Source organism: Dama dama, chromosome 12, assembly GCF_033118175.1.
Source record: "Dama dama isolate Ldn47 chromosome 12, ASM3311817v1, whole genome shotgun sequence".
Classification (NCBI taxonomy): Eukaryota; Metazoa; Chordata; class Mammalia; order Artiodactyla; family Cervidae; genus Dama; species Dama dama.
The window spans coordinates 58,779,246-58,800,030 of record NC_083692.1 but is presented as its reverse complement, the minus strand read 5'-3'; the positions used below and the strand labels follow the sequence as shown (position 1 = coordinate 58,800,030).

The 20,785-nt window shown below is 40.1% G+C and overlaps 2 protein-coding genes across 3 annotated transcripts in view; one reads left to right on the top strand and one right to left on the bottom strand.

Moving 5' to 3' along the window:
• Window positions 1-13,184, bottom strand: part of MAP4K5 (mitogen-activated protein kinase kinase kinase kinase 5) — a 112,437-nt gene extending 99,253 nt beyond the window's left edge. Inside the window, exons 1-2 of the mRNA XM_061157398.1 lie at window positions 13,098-13,184; window positions 12,627-12,843 (exon numbers count right to left, since the gene is read on the bottom strand). Coding sequence (XP_061013381.1) covers window positions 12,627-12,734 — 108 coding nt within the window. The 5' untranslated portion in view covers window positions 12,735-12,843; window positions 13,098-13,184. The remainder of the gene's footprint in view (window positions 1-12,626; window positions 12,844-13,097) is intronic.
• A 225-nt stretch (window positions 13,185-13,409) lies between these two features.
• ATL1 (atlastin GTPase 1) overlaps window positions 13,410-20,785 on the top strand; it is a 79,809-nt gene continuing 72,433 nt past the window's right edge. For both annotated transcript variants that reach the window (XM_061157396.1, XM_061157395.1), the window contains exon 1: window positions 13,410-13,522. The gene's annotated coding sequence lies outside the window, so the exon portion shown is untranslated. The remainder of the gene's footprint in view (window positions 13,523-20,785) is intronic.

Here is a 20,785-nt window from a genome sequence, read left to right as displayed (position 1 = left end):
AAGGGAGCATTCCTTCTAGAGGATTGTTTAAACTGAGTTAAGTATCCTTTGTCATTAAGGCGGCCTTAGTGGCAAAGGAAAAGGGAGAAAAGGGCTTGAGTTAAGATTAAAAGAGGTAGGCAAAAAAGAAACATAAAAATATAAGTGTAAAATAAGGTGGCAGAAATACATGAATTATTAATAATTTTTAAAAGGTAGGGAATATATAAACACTTAATGACTGTTAGTGGGTGCAACTTTGGGGTAAAGTAATTGGTCAAATTCACTAAAAGCTTAACATAACTCAGAAAACTTATTTTTAGACATTTACTTAAAGAACTAATTAAGGATATGCGAAAAGAATTTGTTCAAGGGTATGGATCACAGTATGCTTAATAAGGAAATACTGGAGATGATTTACTTGTTCAGCAATAATGAATTAAACATTGTACAGATACAAGGAAATAATACAAATATTAAATGTGTACAGCTACATGAAAAGTTGTGACACTGTTAAATGAAAAAGTACATTATCAAATATATATACCACATAATATTCTACATATAATGTGTTTACACATAATACATATTAAGATTTATGTGTGTGCGTGTGTGCTCAGTCGCTTCACTTATGTCCGACTCTTTGTGACTCTGGAGACTAGCCCACAAGGCTCCTCTGACCACGGGATCTCCAGGGAAGCACACTTGTAGGGGAAGAGGGGTTGCCATGCCCTTCTTCAGGGGATCTACCAAATCTGGGGATGGAATTCGTGTAATGTCTGTGTCTCTGCGATGAAGGCGGATTCTTTACCGACTGAACCACCTGGGAAGCCCTGCTTTACGTATGTGTCCTTAATATGACTTTTTAAAAGTTTTGAAAGATATATAAAAATTTTCATCTTTCAATAAAAGAAGTACATGTAATTTTTCATTTATTCCTATATCATAGTTTTCTAAAACAAACATCTATTACTTAAAATGTATTTTTTGAAAAATGTAGGAAAGAAGGCTATCAATTCTGAGGCAAGGAAGAAAGAGGCAAACAGGAAGGCAAGTCCTACCCATGAATAGGAAATTATTCCTGGGAAAAAGAAATTATAGGGAACCCAAGCATCTCCATTGTCTATTACGTTTAGGAGCCAAAAAGCTTAAAATGCAAAAGTTGTTAATAATTTATTGCAAGTTATGTCTATTAAAATATATTGTCATGCCCACATTGGATTCCTCTTGATACTGATAAGGGACAGGGTTAAAAAAAAGAAGGGAGGGGGCAAAAAGGCACAAGGCACCTAAAAAAGAGGAAGCATGTATGTGAGAGGTAACACACTGGTTCACAAGATAGCCATCTCGGGATATGACTTAAATTAGAGGCAACTAGAAGTAACTAGCTAATACTACAAAAGGCAGGCTATTCTACCACATGAAATAATTAGTATTTTATTTATTTTAACTTAGCTTACCAAATCTAGTCTACGGGACCCAGTTAATCCAGGTAACAATAAGTCTAAGTGTCCAACAAAATGAGCACAAAAGAAGACACATCAGGAAGGCTGTCTAACGACCACGGAAAAGAATAGTTTCTCTTTTACTTATTAACACATAGGATGACTATGAGCTAAGTTAATCTCCACAGTAAAAGCAAACCGAGCCTGAGCTCCAATTTGGAAAATTTAAGGGTAAAGAGTAATGACCAACCAGGTGGGTAACCAGAAAAGAGTACTTCTGAAATTTCGAGTTGAGACCTGAAGCTTATACGCATATTCAAATCAGTCCAAAAAATCTCTCACCTCTTAGCAGAGGGATAATGCTGCCAAGTCTCATCTGACCATCTGCCCATAATTTGCTCAGAGCTTTTTACATGCTGGGCAATGTGTTAAGGGCCATGTATACAGCAATGAATTTAAAGATGTAGTCCTGAGGCAGTTTGCTTTAGTGGAAAGAACAGAAATTGCAGAGTCAGAAGATCCGGATTCCTGTCCTCACAGTGCCACCTATTAACTCTAAGACCTAGAGCAAATAATAAGTCTCTTAGGTAAATCAGAGATGACAATACATCCGTCCCACCTATTTCACAGGACTTTGTGAGAAACAAGTAATATACTGATTTTGAAAGACCTAAACAAACATTAGTCACTCTTAGTCATTTTAATCCAATTTTATTTTTATAAAAATGTTACAAGGTGGGGGCCAGCATGAGTCATGCGCCCAAACACCTCCAAGGATAGACTGGGCTATCAGCCGGCTTCCCACATCATCTTTTCAAAATCTCAGTGGGAGATTACGACATTTAACAGAAGTAGAGTTATATTAGACCTAAATTCATCTTGCCTTTTTCAAAGAGTTATCTACACTCTCAAACATATACAGTACTTCACATAATTGAAAAGCAACAGCTTCCTAATGACATTCAAACATGTCAAATACTCAAAAGTAGTCCAATGCAGCCAAGTGAAAGTGACTGCTCCAATTTATTTGATCTAGAACTAAATTCTCAAACTGACAACAAAGCCCTGAAAACAAAGTATCACTTGTTAATAAGTTAATGGATGTCACATGTTTCTCTTCCTACATATTTGGTCTGAAACCACAATTTAAAGCTTAGAGTGAAACTTATATAAATTCTGAAAGCAAAAGTAAATATCAGTTCAGTTCAGTCGTGTCTGACTTCTTGCGACCCCATGGACTGCAGCACGCTAGGCCTCCCTGTCCATCACGAACTCCAGAGTTTACCCAAATTCATGTCCATCGAGTTGGTGATGCCATCACACCGTCTCATTTTCTGTCATCCCCTTTTCCTCCCACCTTCAATCTTTCCCAGCATAAGGGTCTTTGCAAATGAGTCACTTCATCGCATCAGGTAGCCAAAGTATTGGAGTTTCAGCTTCAACATCAGTCCTTCCAATGACTATTCAGGGCTGATTTCCTTTAGGATGGACTGGTTGGATCTGCTTGCAGTCCAAGGGACTCTTCAAGAGTCTTCTCTAACACCACAGTTCTAAAGCATCAATTCTTCTGCACTTAGCTTTCTTTATAGTCCAACTTTCACATCCATACATGACTACTGGAAAAACCATAGCCTTGACAAGATAGACCTTTGTTGGCAAAGTAATGTCTCCGTTTTTTAATATGCTGTCTAGGTTGGTCATAACTTTTCTGTCAAGGATTAGCGTCTTTTAATTTCATTGCTGCAATCACCATCTGCAGTGATTTTGGAGCCCAAAAAGATAAAGTCTGTCACTGTTTCCATTGTTTCCCCACCTATTTGCCATGAGGTGATGGGACCAGATGCCATGATCTTAGTTTTCTGAATGCTGAGCTTTATGCCAACTTTTTCACTCTCCTCTTTCACTTTCATCAAGAGGCTCTTTAGTTCTCCTTCACTTTCTGCCATAAAGGTGGTGTCAACTGCATATCTGAGGTTATTGATATTTCTCCTGGCAATATGATTCCAGCTCGTGCTTCATCCAGCTCAGCATATCTCATGATGTACTCTGCATAGAAGTTAAATGATCAGGGTAACAATATACAGCCTTGATGTACTCCTTTTCCGATTTGGAACCAGTCTGTTGTTCCATGTCCAGTTCTAACTGTTGCTTTCTGACCTGCATACATATCTCTCAGGAGGCAGGTCAGGTGGTCTGGTATTCCCACCTCTTTCAGAATTTTCCACAGTTTGTTGGGATCCACACAGTCAAAGGCTCTGGCATAGTCAATAAAGCAGAAATAGATGTTTTTTTTTAATTCTCTTGCTTTTTCTATAATCCAACGGATGTTGGCAATTTGATCTCTGGTTCCTCTGCCTTTTCTAAATCCAGCTTGAACATCTGGAAGTTCACGGTTCATGTATTGCTGAAGCCTGGCTTGGAGAATTTTGAGCATTACTTTGCTAGAGTGTGAGGTGAGTGCAATTGTGCGGTAGTTTGAGCATTCTTTGGCATTGCCTTTCTTTGGGATTGGAATGAAAACTGACCTTTTCCAGTCCTGTGGCCCCTGCTGAGCTTTCCAAATTTGCTGGCACATTGAGTGCAGCACTTTCACAGCTGAACTGGAATTCCATCACCTCTACTAGCGTTGTTCGCAGTGATGCTTCCTAAGGCCCACTTGACTTCGCATTCCAGGATGTGTGACTCTAGGTGAGTGATCACACCATTGTGATTATCTGGGTCATGAAGATCTTTTTTGTATAGTTCTTCTGTGTATTCTTGCCACCTCTTCTTAATATCTTCTGCTTCTGTTAGGTCCATACCATTTCTATCCTTTATTGAGCCCATTTTTGCATGAAATGTTCCCTTGGTATCTCTAATTTTCTTGAAGAGATCTCTAGTCTTTCCCATTCTATTGTTTTCCTCTATTTCTTTGCACTAAGAATCTACTAAAGTTGATCTAGACTCTATCACACTTGTCTTCATCAAAAACAATCCTGGAAATGATGGTTAAAATGAAAATACTGAACCTATGAAAATAATAAGAACACTAGATGTATTATAAGCCTAAGGCTGAGGCTGTATCTAAAAGTTAATTTTGGAACTGAAATTTATACACCTGCACCACTGATGGCACTGTTTTATGTCTATTTTTACAATGTTGAAAGTATTTTAAAGACTTTTATTGCTTTTGCAACATTTCTATGAAAGTAGAAAGGAATTTTAACATCATTTGCCTCTAACAATGATCCTAACCTTCACATCCACCATCAGAACCATGATCTTTTTTAGGAAGTCATAACATAAAGCTACTTCTACACAGTAAGAAAAATAAATACAAAATAAGAGTTTAACCAAATGATTTACAAAACAGTAAACATCCATAGTAGAACACTTCATCTGAATAAAACATGCTTTATTTTAATAGTAATATTACACAATATTTAAAATAACATCAAATTAAATAACTTTTAATAAGATATCCACTAGCTTAATAAAAAACATCATTTTAAATAGATTCTCATTTCCTGCTGTTAACCTATTTTTGCAAGTTATTCAATCTCTCTCACCCTAACATAACAACCCAACTGTCTCTTATGTCAGATTATCAGGTTACAGAAAGGATAGTATATTCACACATACTGTTAGTTGTTTTTTTTTTTTTTTAAGTGAGTGGTTGTTTTGATAGCAAATGTCATAGAAATAACAGGCAGAATATATTAATGTGTCCATCCTCTATCACCTTCAGATTTGGAGCCATTAGCCATGTCTATTTTATTAGCATTTAAAGATTAGAGAACACCAGTGGGGAAAGATAGTAGAAGCAGACACACATCCTTTGTTTGCAAAATTATGCTGTTAAAAAATGACATAGAAATGGGTAACTTACATACAACTGCTGAACTGAATTAAAATCACAATGACTTGTATTCCTGCACCAGCCAATGAGATGCAATGATGGCAATGATGGTGTCTCGGTTCTAACTCCTAACACTAAGCTTACAATTTAGCTGAAGAGATAGGGTTAGGTGATTCAGTAAGATAGAGAGATATTTAAGACTTCCTCTGATTACCCAGATATCAGCTTGGCCAACTCCTTATTTGCCTGAAGTCTTTTACTCAAACCTAACCTTCTCATTGTGGCCCACAATGCTCATCCTAATATCATTTCTCAACCTACCTTCCTGATCTCACCCTGGCAACCCTGAACCCCTTAACTTGTTCAGCTTTTTCTTCTTTCCACATCTTTAGTCACCTTCTAACATCCCATACAACTTATTTATTATGCTTATTGTTTATTCACTCTCTCCCCTACAATGTAACTTCCACGAGGGCAAGAATCTTTGTCTGCACTGCTCACTGGTATATTCCAAGACCCCAGAACAGTGTCTGGCACATAAGAGGCCCTCTATAAACACTGGTTGAACCTTCACCCCTTTCCACCCTATCATCTCCCAGCTCCATCCTAGCTCCCAATTCATCAATGTGCCTCATCCTACCATACCCATAACGGAACAACTGGGACTGGAAATCAATGGAGAATCTATTTCAGAGAAGAGAAGAAAAGAGGAAGGAAAAAGAAAGGTAGAGAAGGAGGTTTTAAATTTATCCCCTACCTTTTGATCCCCAACAATTCCAACCGAAGTTTTCGCATGTAATCTTTCTAAATTTTCAATTCCTCCCAAATTCTGTCTTGACTGCTTTCTTAGTCAAATTCCTTCTCTAAACTCGCAACACTCCTAGGTCAACTGGGTGATAAGACAAGTTTAAAGAATAATAACTGAAAAACTGTAATCAGACTCAATGGAAGGAAAAAAAAACAGAAACAGCGGAAGAAACATCTGTGTCTCATTTCCTTTTCCCTTCATAGCTAAGCTGCTTCAAAAAGTGGTCTACATTCCCCTACTTCTTTACTGACCATTCACATCTCAACTCTTCTGCTCTGAACGAACATTTCTGATTCCTTAATTAAATGACCACTATGTCGCTCACGCCTTCAAAACATTTTTATTGAGCACTTACTATATGCTAGGCACTATGTCAGGTTAGCTGATTCAGTGGTAAACACAATTCCTAGACTTGCACTTTGAGCAGAGGAGGAACACTGACAGCAACAAAGATGAGTAACAAATGATAAGTATTATTTAAGAAGTTATTGCAGACAGATATGACTTTATCTAAGGGACAGAAAAGGCCTCCCTGAAATGCAATGTTTAAAGAGAAACACAAACAGTAGAAGAGAGAAAGATGAAAGACAAGAGGAAGGATGTTTTAGGAAAAGGAAATAGTACCTGCAAAAACCTGATGGACAGAGTAGACTGCATATAAAGAATGGAAGGAAATTCAGTGTCAGGAGAGACAGGCCTTAAAAGCCATATTATTCTAAAACTTTAATCTGTGGACAAAGAGAATAAAAAGAAATGACACAAAACCTCAGATTTAAATTTTCTGGAAGATGAAAATATTTGCCTTATAGCAATTAGAGCTGGAGGAAACAACAGACTCAGGATGATAGAGATGAGTTCTTGAAACTCCTTGATTTCTATGGAAAGAACTTCCTCATAACTTTTTGTTTCTCCTCAGACACCTTCAACATATTATTTCCTTCTGTCATAATTCTAAGGCTACTGTCTTTCCTCAGCTCTCTTATAAATGTACTCTTCTAGGTAACCTCATCTGTATTACACAGGTACCATCCCATTAAGTGACAATGACTCCCAAACCTGTATCCCCAGTCCAGCTCTCTTAAGGCCAGAGCTGCATTTTCTACCATCTGTTGGACATAATCACCTATGTACTGTCATACATCCAAAACCAAACACAAGATCCAGAACCCACAATTCTGGCATTTCCTAATTCTGTTGGTAATACCAATGCAGTCATCCAAGCAGAAATTCTAAATGCGACTGGCTACCAGTTTTTCCCTCACTGATCACCGGGTAATTTTGATCATCTAAATACAGTGCAAATCTATCATTTCCTTTCATCTCTAATACCAGTGCCTAAATTTCAGCTTGCATAAACTTTAATCTGGATTATTCAGTAACTGGTCTCTATACTTTCAGAAACTTTGTCTAATCCAGCCTCTACACCACGAGAGTTTCCCTCCTAAAGTGTTTCTTCAGTTTACAGGAAGAAGCCCAAATTCTTTGCTATGACATACAAGGTCCATTATCTGGTCCTTGTCTGCCAGTGAGTGATTGAGTGAAGTCGCTCAGTCAACTCTTTGCGACCCCATGGACTGTAGCCTACCAGGCTTCTCCATCCATGTAATTTTCCAGGCAAGAGTACTTGAGTAGGTTGCCATTTCCTTCTCCAGGGGCTCTTCCCGACCCAGTGATCGAACCCAGGTCTCCCACATTGCAGGCAGATACTTTACCATCTGAGCCACCAGGGAAGCCCTGTCTGCCAGTAAATAGCTTGTACTCCCCATCTATGGAGTCTCTGCCAGGTTTGGTCAAACCAAACCTGGAAAGCAGATGCAGATCCCTCAAGATTTATCATGGTTTTTCAAGCCACTAGGTATTTGCACACACTATTCCCACAGTCTACGATTTCTTTCCCACTTGTCCACCTAGAAATCACCATGAATTCTTTTAAAATCCAGTTAATGTCCCCTCTCTTTTTAATCTTCCCTGGTTTGCATCATAGTTCTCTCTCCTCTTCTCCTTTCCCTAGTCCCTACAGGAAAAAAAAACAAAGTTGAGCATTTCTCCCACTTCACTTCTATTCTGGCATTCACCAAATCATGACTGCTTACATGTCTGCTTTCCTGACTAGATTATGCGTTCCTGTTGATAGTGTACTTTTTCATGTGTGCATCCCCATACCACACCATACAGTTGGCACTCAACAGAAAAAAAAACAAATATTTCCTGAATAAATAGAAAGAAATAAGTATTTCTTGAATAAATGAATATCTACAGAAGGACTGTGATGTATCAAGCTTTGTTTTTATAAAAAGAGATCCGGGGGTAGGCTTTAAAGTATCTAAAGTCACTCTAGAATTGTGACTTCTGGCTTGGGGAAAAGAGAGGGAGGGTATATATAAAACAGGGATTCATTACAGGGAATGCAGTTCATCCAGCACCCAGCGAACACACAGAAGTAATAAGACTATGTGACAAAGATTTCTACACAAATTATAACATTATTTTAAGTTGTAAAAATTAAAAACAACAATGCGAAACTTAGAACCATTAACTAAATGAGGATTTGTTCAATGGATCTTTTAAACATGGTATTTTTGAGGACTATTTAAAGACCAGGGCTCATTTAGTCCACCTGTCAATGCAGGAGATGTGGTTTCAATCCCTGGGTCGGGAAGATCCCCTGGAGAAGGAAATGGCAACCCACTCCAGTATTCTTGCCTGGGAAATCCCATGGACAGAGGAGCCTGGTGGGCTGCAGTTCATGGGGCTGCAAAAGTGTCAGACACGACTTGGTGGTTAAACAACAACAACAATTTAAAGATCAGGGAAAATGCTGGCCATTCCAATCAAGTAAAAAAGAGATACATCATGATACCAACTTTATAAAAGCCATGTTTAAAACATATTGGTTTGAAAACTTTTAGGAAAAATGCCTGAAATAAACTATTAATAATAAATTATTAACAGTACTTATCTCTGGTTAATTTCTAAAAATAATATCATTCAACAAATATTTATTGAGCATCTGTCTGTCTGCTACTGTACAGTAATGAGCAGAAGACATTTGTTCCTGTCCTGGAGCTAAACATATCACACTTTTATAATCAATCAGAAAAAGCAATACAGGTTAGAAAAGAATACATGAGATCAACCCACCCTAAATTTATAACCCATAAAAAAGATTACTAACACTTCTCTGGAACCTAGGTTGGGAACAACTTTGATACAAATATTTGGATAAAGGCAACCTACCCAAATGACTTGTACTGTTAGTTGCAAACTGTATCATGATACAATTGGCTAGATTACTATGGACAGAAGGTAGCAGAGACACTAACTCTCCAGGCTTCCTCCTTCTGTTGGAAGATTTTAAAATTAATGTCAATTATAAACAAAATTTGCTTAGTTGAAATTTAATCTCTCATACATCTTCCACCACATTTCTTTTCTCCTTTGTGTTTCTTTCCCCTCCACTATTTCCTGCTTTCACCTTCAATAATTTAACCCATTTATTTAAAAGAATCTTTGTAATAGTCTTCTTTCAACCCAGGAATAGCCAGTTTGAGTTCTGCCCTACTGGGGATTCTCAAGAAAGACAGGAGCTTTAGAGGGGATCTGTGTCTCTGAAGAACAAAAATAATTCACCAAAAAATCTCAAAGCTCCAGGTCCTTAAGATAGAAAAAAAAATAAGGAACTTTCCTGGAGGTCCAGTGGTTTAAGACTCCGCACTTCCAGTGCTTCACTGTAATTATTTTGCTAGTTTACATCACAGACTGAAATTCTCCTAAAACTTTCTAAGATTTTCAGCTCATCCTAAACACAGTGATAAATAATAAAATTAAGTGCTCTGAGTTAAAAACATCAATACTACAGTTTGAATGTTACATGTTTTTAGGCATGTTAAGCAGTAAACAGACAGACTTAAAATTCTGTAGGTTTTAAAATATTGAAAATGGGTATGCTATAAAATAGTTTTCCAGAAATATTTTTCCTAGGGGACTCAAGTAATTGAAATTTGTAATAAAAATACCTATGCAGGATATAATCAGCATTACAAGAATATATAGAGCATTAAATGTTAACTTAGTGTTGTGATGTCAAAAGCATACACCCAGAGAAGTAGGGGACAGAATTACTGATAGTCATTCATTCAATAGTTTCAGAAAGTACTTATTCTGTGCCAGGCACAATTCTAGGTACTATTAGAGACAGAGCAGTGAGTAAAACAGATAAAATTCCTGCCCTCAGGGAGTATGTTCTGGATTGAGATAGATAACAAACAAGAAAAAAAGAAGTAAAACATCAGAGTGATAAGTGCAAAGAGAAAAGAAGTAGGAAAAAAGATTGTAGAAAAAAGAAGTAAAAAAAAGATTGAGAGGCTATAAAAGCAAAGAGGGAAGGGAGCAAGCCATGTGACTGTCTGAGGAAAGCCATTCTGAGCAGCAGGGATAGCCAGAACAAAGGCCCAAAGGTAGGAAGAGGTACATTCTTTTTAAGAAAGAGCAAGCAGGCCGGTGTTGCTAGAAGACAATGGAGGGGGAAGAGTAATAAATGAGGCTAGAGCGATAATGGGGAAGGTCTAGGGCCTTCTGGAAGAGCATTGGAGTAAGGCTTTCCTGGACAGTTAGGATAATAGTTGGAAATGTAGGAGGGAGGTGATTCCAGGTAATTAGAACAAAGGAAAACAAAAGACAAGGAATCAGGATTTTGAGGATGTTTAGGAATCAGCAACTGGCTTCCTGTGGAATTAATATACACATAAAGTGAGGGAGCATGAATATGAGAGAAAAGGATCACTTGTGAGGTGGGAGGTTGAACGTGCTGTATGATAAATATTCAGTCTTTGATCCTCTGTTTAGGAACTGCAAAAGAGAGATAGGGCAGGGAGGCCCCAGGGTTAAGAGGTAATCTTAGCTGCCCCTTTAATATAACCTTTTGCTTTCCCTGGCAAGGATAAAACCCCGCTCCAGATAACTGCTTCAGTTGTTATATTTAAAAGAAAAATGGTGAAAGTCTTGGGATTTCTGTGGGGAACTCTTTAAAAGTTCTTGTAGTAGGAAGGAGAGAAAATATACAAGAACTAGAATCCAGATTACTGTATTATTAACATGAACTGAATTGATGATGAACAACTGTATGATTAACATGAACTAGTAATACAAAGTGAATCATAAAAAGAAGATGACTAAAAAGCGGGACTGAGAAAGCAAATAGGAATTTCAAGTTTTTAAAGATCATTCCACAAAATGTCTAATTCATGAATAAACAAGAGTTAACTACCTCTTATTCTATGTAAAGAGGATTCTGGATTCTATTATAATTATTCATTTTGAATTAAAATTATTCACAAGGCAAAAGCTGGAAACTTCCTCCCAATTCAACATCCCATACAGAACAGTACCTAGTACAGAAGATGCAAATGCTTGTTTAAACAAAAATCCTACCCATTACTTTTCAACTCAATAGAATCAAACAGTGTTAGAGCTGCCTTAACACAACCTCAAATTGTTACTATTAATAGGGAAGATATTAACAAAAACAGAAGTTAGGAAGAAAGGATGATTTTCTTCCATATTACCACCTGTGCAAAACAACATACCCCAGAGGAGTCTACTGGTTAATTAACCATATAACACAAAGGCCAGTTTCAAGTACATGCAGGAGTGTTATTTGGAATAATGGCATATATAACATGATTAACTCCAATAAACAAAGCTGTTCCAAATCCAAGGAAATTTCCCTCAATATATATGAGTTGCAGTAGAGATCCCTTTTTGAAACAGAAAACAAAAAGCATAAGACAATCTGAAACAATCTCTTTCATCTTGATCCTTCAAGAACTCAGTGAACTTAAGGAACTGGGTTTGCTTCTCTGTGTTTTTTCAAATCTCAAATTGAGAGTAACATCCTCATCTTTCGTTCCAAATAAAGCAAACAAGTACAATTAAAAGGACAGCAGCTCTTAATCGCTCTTGGTCATGGGATGTTACAAATTCCAAAGAGAGGAACTGCTAAAGTAGAAAAAGAAATCACCTGATACAAATAATGAAACTTCTGCCAGGAAAAGCATTGTTCTACATACGATGATGTTTGTGCCCAAGCCACTTTTTAGACTGCTTACAGATAAAACTGAGAGGAGGGATTTCACAGGACTTTTTAAACCACGATTATCCATCAAAAAGTTTTCTTATGCAAATGTCGGAATGTCAATATACTTTCTGGTCTCCCGACTTCCAGGAAGCATTTTTCCATGCTAAGACAAGAACACTTTCAAGTGCAACTCCGTAAGCAGATTCGAACTCCCCTGGATACCATAAATGAGCATGAAAAAGCCTTTATACCACAAAAAAGTACAACGGTAGTTTGCAAAGGTGTGATTAGTTCTGCTTGTTGGAGCGATCAGAGCAAGCAGTGAATTGAAGGTGCCCTGAAACGGAGCACACGGAACCCCGGCCGCGGCATCTCCAAGATGCAACAATAAAAGCATCCTGCCCCCTCCTCAGACTTCCCAGAAAGTGGCCTACTCCTGGAAGCCAGCTGACCAGAGGAAAAGAGTCCGGCCTGCCTCACCTTATAGACGTCCCCGTAGGTGCCGCTGCCGACCCTCTGAACGAGCTCGTAGTCCTGCTGCGGGTTCCGCCTCAGGATGTCGGCCCCAGGCCGCAGAGGGGCCTCCATCTTCACTCAGGGCCCGGCCCCCGCCGGCTCTGCCCGCGGCGCCCCGATTCCCGCTAACGAGGACGAGCGGCGCCGCTTCCCAACATGGAGCCTCTGCCCGCAGCTCCGCCTGCACGAGGGAGAAGCAGAGGCTACAATCCCGAGCGGCCCAGCCCCTTCCTTTCCGCCCGTCCGGGGACCGCGGACCAGCCGGCCTGGAAGGGTCCCTAGAGCCCCGCCGCCGGGTTCCGGCCGCGGCCCTTCCCCCTCCCAGGCCGCCCGCGAACTGCCGGACCGGTCTGCCCGCCCGCCGGCGCTCGGGGTCGGCAGGATACCTCAGGGGGGCGGCCCCGCTCTTTGTTGAGCGCCGCGCCCGGGACCTACTTGCTCGCCCGCGCCTGCGTCCTGCTTCCCGGCTCCCGCCGGCCGCTCCAGGTCCCGCGGCGCCGCCGCCGCCGCCGCCTCCCGCAGCAGCGCACGTCCTCTCGCGGGCGGCTGAGGCGCGTACCGTCGCCGCCGCCGCCGCCGCCGCACCACGTTCCCCACCCGGGGCTGCGTCACCGGGAGACACGTTCCCGGCCAGCGTGGGTCGGCGCCCAGAGGCCCGCCCGAGCGCGCCGGCCGCGGGGCCAGAGTGCCGCCCTGAGGCCTGCTCGGGACACGACACTCTCCCGGCCGGGCCGCCGCGCCCCCTCGCCCGGCGCGTCCCTCCGGGCCCGGGCTCCGCTGCCCGCCGGCGAGTGTTAGGGACGCCCCCGGTGCATTCGTGGGCGGACGCGCCTCGGCTAAACCGCCCCGTGGTTTGTCAGGTAAACTTGGAGAGTGAGACGGGTAGAGAAGGGTGGGCGCGAGGGAGACGGGGACGCGGCCCCCGCCCAGTTCAGAGAAGGTACAGAGAGGGCACTGGGCCAGGAGTCAGCTGGCCGTGGGGCGCCAGGGAAGGAGGTGGGGAAGTGCCGGGTTAACTAAATCGCGGCACACCCTACTGCACCGTCCTGTTTTGCAAATCATTCCCAGTGGTACCAGTTTGAAGCTTCCCTACACACCTGCGCAACCTGTCTTCTACGAGTTTTCCCAAGACATTTCCGAAAGCCTAAATTCCTAGGAAGTCTCAGTGGCCAGTAGCCCAGTTGGGCACACGCGGTGTCTCAACGCGGATATTGCTCCTTTGTTTGATTTGGGTCAGGAGCTTTGCAGAAGCTGAGACAGAATTAGGGACCACAACCTGGTTCTGGTTCTACCACTTCCTCAGTCTGTGACCCGGGACAAGAAGGACATCGTATTTGGCAATGTCTCCGTATCTGCAGCTGGAAGAGGATAGGGGTTTGCATCTGACACCCAAGAAAGCGTTTATAAAGCATCTTACAGGATTATAAAGAGCGTTATCAAAATATAAGAGGTTTAAAAATACTTCACAATGTACAAAATATGGAACAGGAGTTTAGGGAAGTAATTTGGCTGATATTTCACAGGCTGTTTTGCAGTTTCAGTTCTAGTCTTGTTCTGAAGGTAGAAATAACACTATCAGGTTGTATACTGGCAAAGTTATTTCTAGAGCCCCGTGAAGGTTTGAACAAAAAAGCCAGCTAACACTTGGCCAATGCATTTAGTGACTGAAAAAATCACAAAAGAGCAAGTTGTGGATGTGCCTTGTGGCTTTGAATATCCAATTCAATTCCATTCTTGGCAGTGTACTGGTTGTTGGTCATTGTAATCAATTGCATAATGTAGAAATTAAATTCACACCTTAACAGGACAGGGAAGATATGTATTTCTTGTGCTGTCTGCACAAAGGGCACTTATTTAGGGAACATAAGTAAGCTCAGACTTACATGCCCTATGGACAAAGCCTATGTGTTTGCTGCATTGAAAAAATTGTTGAAGAACAGTTACTTCTTTCAAAGCTTCTTGGCACTTGATTTGGTGGGCAAATACTTTTGGCTTCAGTGACTTAAAATCTTTTCAAATGTTCTATTGGTATCCTAGTACTTACTTACTGTCATAGATTCTCATTTTCCCCTTTGACCCTACAAGCTTTAATCCTTTTTTTAGTCTATAATTTATTTATACTTGCATTACTCCTCAGAGAATTTGAGGCAGAATATGGAAAATGCATACTATAACATAAGATAAAAATGAGGAAATAGGCATGATGTTAAAGGAAAAATGGGATACCAGAACAATACAGCAAATTGGCTGAAGCAGAAAGTTTTATAGTGTTTTTAAGATCACAATAAACCAGTTGATCGAGAGAGAAGTGCATCTTTTCCTGTTGCTAGGAGTTTAAGAAAACTTATCTCATGGGCCTTCATAAAGTGGAAACTCTGAATTCCCTGTTTGAAACAAATATCTTTCTGACAGTCTTTTAGGCATGTTATTCTTGAAACACAGTGTTTGATATGAATTAAGCAATAAAAAGTTTGAGGTCATAGGCTTCACCAAGACCCTGGAATGCAGATACTTATGTTGCCAGTAATGGCCGAGCCATACGCTTTGACCATCAACGCAGAGGTGGATAGTATGGAAAAAGTCAAGGTTCTATGTGGTGATTCAGAAATGTCTGCCATAATCATTATTTTACTCATAACACAGCCGTTTCAAGGAAAAACATCTGCTTTATACTACAAGAAAATTTTAAAAATTTTAGATACTAGTTAATTTTATCAAGGTCAGTGAAGTCATAGCTTGTGCGTTAAATATTACATGGTTAGTAAAGAAGTTCACATAAAATTTCCATAAAATACAGTGCATAAATTTAATTTTACACCCTAAACAATTAAGCACAGGGTTTCAAAATGGAAGGTTACATAACAATCAAAAGTTGTAGCTTACACAAGAGTTTCTTACAGAACACCAGTTTTTATAATGCCAGGGTATTGAATAAGAATAAATATAACTTGATATGATGGTCATGTATTCTTTGGGTCTTACTAGCTGACATGTTTTATTTTCCATATTTTACTGTTACCTACCTTTTATGGTTTGCTCTATGCTTTTTAGTGTTTTTCCCTTCTTTCAGAGTTTTTTAGTAAAATGCTAGTTATAATCTTTGGCCTCTGGTTTCAATTTTAGCCAAGGATGAATTTTTTTAATTGGGAGACATAGGGGCTTCCCTGGCAGTCCAGTGGTTCAGACATCGCACCTCCGTTGCAGGAGGCACAGGTTAGATTACTGGTCAGGGAACTAAGTTCCTGCATGCTGCCCAGCACAGCCAAAATACAGGGGGGAAAAAACAGGGTACATAAAATTTTTTAACTTCTACCTAGGTAAGTTTCACAATTTACTAACCAAGAAAGAATGGTTGAGTAAAATCCTCAAGTGTGACAAAAAGAGCATAAAGACAGTAATTTAATATGGAACATATAGACTTAAGCATTATAATCTGGTGAATATTCCAACATAAGCTAGTTGCAAAATGTAACTTGATGTGGTTGAGCTTTATAGGTTCTTTAACTATAAATCAATTAAATATTGGAAGACATTGGCCATTATTATGATTCGTATTTTCAAATAGTTAATCTTAAGCTATTCTTTTTGTTACTAATGAGGTTTCATTGTCTGTTGAGGCCAAAACTGTGTTTTCTAAGTATAGGAGAATTCTCTTTTGTTCTGGAGACCAGTAGAACTTGCATCTCTTTCAGAATCAGTATCCAGTCATTATGATGGGAGTTTTAAAAAGAGGAACCCAGCGCACATCTTTTTTTTTTTAATCTAGTTTGAATTGATTATCTGATGTGTAACCTTGATCCCCAGGGTGGTTTTAACGTTTATATGAGAATTGATAGCAGGGTTCCTGTATTCAGCTCAGTTGAGAGACAACTCTTGGCTTGCCACCGGGGCTTGGCAGATACTAAACACCTGACTACAGGATTCTAAGTGATTTTGTGTTATAAACTGTTCTTTAGATACTGGGTGTTATCTGATGACTCTTAAATTGAATAGGGGCAGCAGAATTCCATTGTCCAATGGAAAGGTATATACTAGGGTGGCCTGAGCTGGTCTGGAAGGCAGGAATAAAGTACATGGAGTAACTTTATATTGTACCTGCTCGTATTTCTTTGCCACTGTTTTCTGAACCATATCTTTGGGCTCATGGTCATTTAGCAGAAGAAGGAAAAGCTTGGGCCTGGTTTATTAATTGTCTGGATGATAAATCGGCACCAACTAGAAGCATAGAGCCACTGAGTTATGGTCCTACTTCACAGTGAAGTGGTCCTGAAAAATAGAGATGAAGAGAAATTTTTCCAGAGGGCACAATTTTGAATAGAACATCTGGTGTCCTCTGTGTTGGGAATGAAAGATAGCCTGAGGTATGTCTCTGTACTGATTTATGTGGAGTAATTAATAAGTTGGCCATAACTTGGAGAGATCAGAAATAAGGAAGTCAGTGGGAGATATATTATGCATGGAGTATCAAAATTGGCTCACAGAGTGAAAATATCGGTGAACCATTTGACTGCCCACAAGGGGGCATCCATCCCAATAATCAGATATAAAAGATAATCTGTCCTATGAATGTCAGTCAGCCTCTACCCAGTCACCCTAGTATTAGTTCAGTGGGGCCATGTGGCAATAGGAATGGAGCTAAAGGGAATTCGGTGGCATGGACTTCCACTTGCCAAGGGTAGTAAGGTTACTGCCACTCTGCAGTATCTCACTTTCTTATAGCAGAGTCACCTGCCTTTGCAGTGACCCCTGCTGTGCTGTGCTTGGTCATTCAGTCATGTGATTCTTTGCAACCCCATCAACAGAGGATCCTGGCAGGCTACAGTCCATGGGGATTCTCCAGGCAAGAATGCTGGAGTGGGTTGCCATGCCCTCCTCCAGGGGATCTTCCCAACCCAGGGATCAAACCCAGGTCTCCCACATTATAGGCGAATTCTTGACCATCCGAGCCACCAGGAAAGCCCAAGGATACTAGAGTGGGTAGCCTGTCCCTTCTCCAGGGGGTCTTTCTGACCCAGGAATCCAACTGGGGTCTCCTGCATTGCAGGCAGATTCTTTACCAGCTGAGCTACCAGGGAAGCCCTGCAGTGACCCTTAGTAAGGTACTATTCCCTAGACAGACCAGTCAATCACCTGGTGGCAGTTTAATTAAACCAAATCCTTTTGATTATGAAGGGAAGAGCAATTTGTCCTCATGGGGTAGCTATGTATATATGTACATTCCTATAGTATATACATACCCTTTAGGTACTGGGTGTTATGTTTTTTGAACCCAAAGATATGGTTCAAAAAAAGGTGGCAAAGAAGTAGGAGCAGGTACAATGAAAGTTAGTCTGTGTACTTTATGCAAGCCTTCCAGACCAACTCAGGCCACCCCAGTATATACCGTCCATTTGACAGTGGAATTCTGCTGCCCCTGTTCAATTTATGAGTCATCAGCTAACACTCAGGACCTATAGTCATATATGTACATAGTCCAGATACAGGTTTACCGTCCCTGCTTGGGAAACTTCTACTAGTACCACAATTCATGGACTGTTTCATCATCATGTATCACAAACAACATTAAATTTGAGCAGGAAACTCATGGGAAGTGAGGCAATGGAGTCATGCCTGTGAACTTAACTGATCTTACCTCAAATCCATCGCTTAGAAGCAGCTGGTATGATACCACAGAGGAAAGTTGTGCTGAAGGATCAATTGGCTGAGAGATAACCCTTATGAGGATGTGATACAGGATTTAAGTCAGTATCCAATACATATTGCCATCTACCCCATATTCAGAATGCACAGGCCTAGGAACCAGAGACATGGAAACTCAATGGATAGGAGTTTGAGTAAGCTCCAGGAGGTGATGATGGACAAGGAAGCCTGGCATGCTGCAGTCCATGGGGTCACAGAGTCGGACCCAACTGAGTGACTGAGGAACCAGGGGGTAGAAGTAAGTGATTATTAGGAATTATTATTATTCCTAATAATTCAGTTGAAGAATTTTTGTCTTTACAACTTTGATTCTAAAACATTGGGTGTGATGGATCTGAAGGCCCTAGTGCCCAGGGGACAGATGCTCTCCCCAGGTAACCAAGTCACAGTTCCATTAAATAGGAAACTTTTTTTGGCTAAATAATATTCCTTTGTATGGATATACCACATTTTTTTAATCCATTGATGGTTATTGGCATTTAGGTTGATTCTACCTTTTGGCAATGCTCTTAGAACATCCCTGTGCAAGTTTTTGCATGAACATATACTTTCATTTGTGGGGAGGCATATATCTATGAGTGGAATTGCTGGGCCATATGGTAACTCTAAATTTTGAGGAGCTGCCAGACTGTTTTCCAAAGTGGCTATATTCCCACCAGCAGTGTCAGTTTCACCAACACTTTTTATTGTCTTTCTTTCTGATTATAGTCATCCTGGTCGATCTGAAGTGATATCTCATTGCAGTTGTTTAATTTTGATTTGTATTTCCCTAGTGACTAAAAATGTTAAATCGTCTTTTCATGTGCCTGTTGGCCATTTGTATGTCCTCTATGGAGAAATGTCTATTTATATCCTCTGCCCTTTTTTAAAAAAATTCTGTTATTTGTATTTTTACTGTATCATACTGATACCTCAGATTCCAGTTCAACACCATAGGGTTCTCCTTCCCCTTTCCTTATTACAACTTCATCTCCAAAAGGAAGAAATCTGGTTCTGATTATGCACCATGTACTTACTCAGTTCTAGAGAATACACAAATAACTTCAGAATTGCTAACCTACATATGTCCTGGAAGAAAAATAAATTATGAACTAAAGAACAATGCTTGTGTACAGTTTTTGTCTTCAGTCTTATAGCATTCAATCAAAATACTATTTTCTATAGCTCTTCAGGTTTAGAAAATGCTTCAGTGTAGTTATGTTATTCACCTGTAATATAGTTAGGTTCACTTTGTTTTTTTTAACTATTTGTAATTCCACTTTGAGTTCCTTCCACTCCTTTGCCCATATCCTGATTGGTTTTAGTTATTTATTTTGGAGAATGTGAACCATTACCATGGTTCCAACAGTGCTGGCTACATAAAAAGATTACATTTAGAGAAGTAGCAGCCCTCCTAATCCTTTCCACCCTATTCCCATTCTCCCATTGCTTCCATCCTATTCTCACCTGTCTCCTGTAGATAACTGATCTCATTGGTTTCTGGTTTACCCTGTATTTCTTTTGCACAGATGAACAGATATATTTTTTAATATCCTTTTCTTTCTTACATGGTAGGTAGAATATTTGCGCTTTGTTTTTGTTTTTTTTTTTTTCTCATTTGACAGTGTATTATTCTGGAAATCAGTATATATCAATTCATAAAGATCTTCCTTTTTATTTTTAAAGATTTATTTATTTTTGGGTGTACTGGGCCTTTGTTGCTGTGCATGGGCTTTTCTCTGATTGCAGCACGCAGGGGCTACTCTCTCATTGTGATGCATGGGCTTCTCACTGCATGGCTTCTCTTGTTGTGGAGCGTGGGCTCTAGGTTTGTGGGCTTCAGTAGTTGTGGTGCTGGGGCCTAACTGCTCCAAGGCTTGTGGGATCTTCTTGGACCAGGGATTAAACCTGTGTCCCCTGCTTTGGCAGGTGAATGCCTAACCACTGGAACACTAGGGAAGCCCCTGTATTCTTTCCTATAGCTGTATAGTTTTCCATTCTGTGAAGGAAATGGTAACCCATTCCAGTATTCTTGCCTGGAGAACTCCATGGACAAAGGAGCCTGGCAGGCTACAGTCCATGGAATCGCAAAGAGTCGGAAACAACTGAGCGACTATCACTCATATTCTCCTATATATGGGCACTTAGGTTATTTCCAATATATTACAATAACAAAAAATGCTTCAATAAATTACTCTGTATGTATTTTCATACTGCTGGAGGTATTTCTTTAAAGTAGATTAAACTTAACAGTTTTGAAAAATAAACATGTTCTAACAATGTCCACTGAAAGAGTCTAGAAACAGGGAAATTCCAGCTAGCAGTGAGCACAGCTAGCACTCAGATCTTGGTTTCTAAATTCCTTTTCTCATTAAAGGCAGCCAGAGTTTCTTGGAGGAACTCATTCTGAGGCAGGAAAAATACCAGGGAAACTTGAAACATTT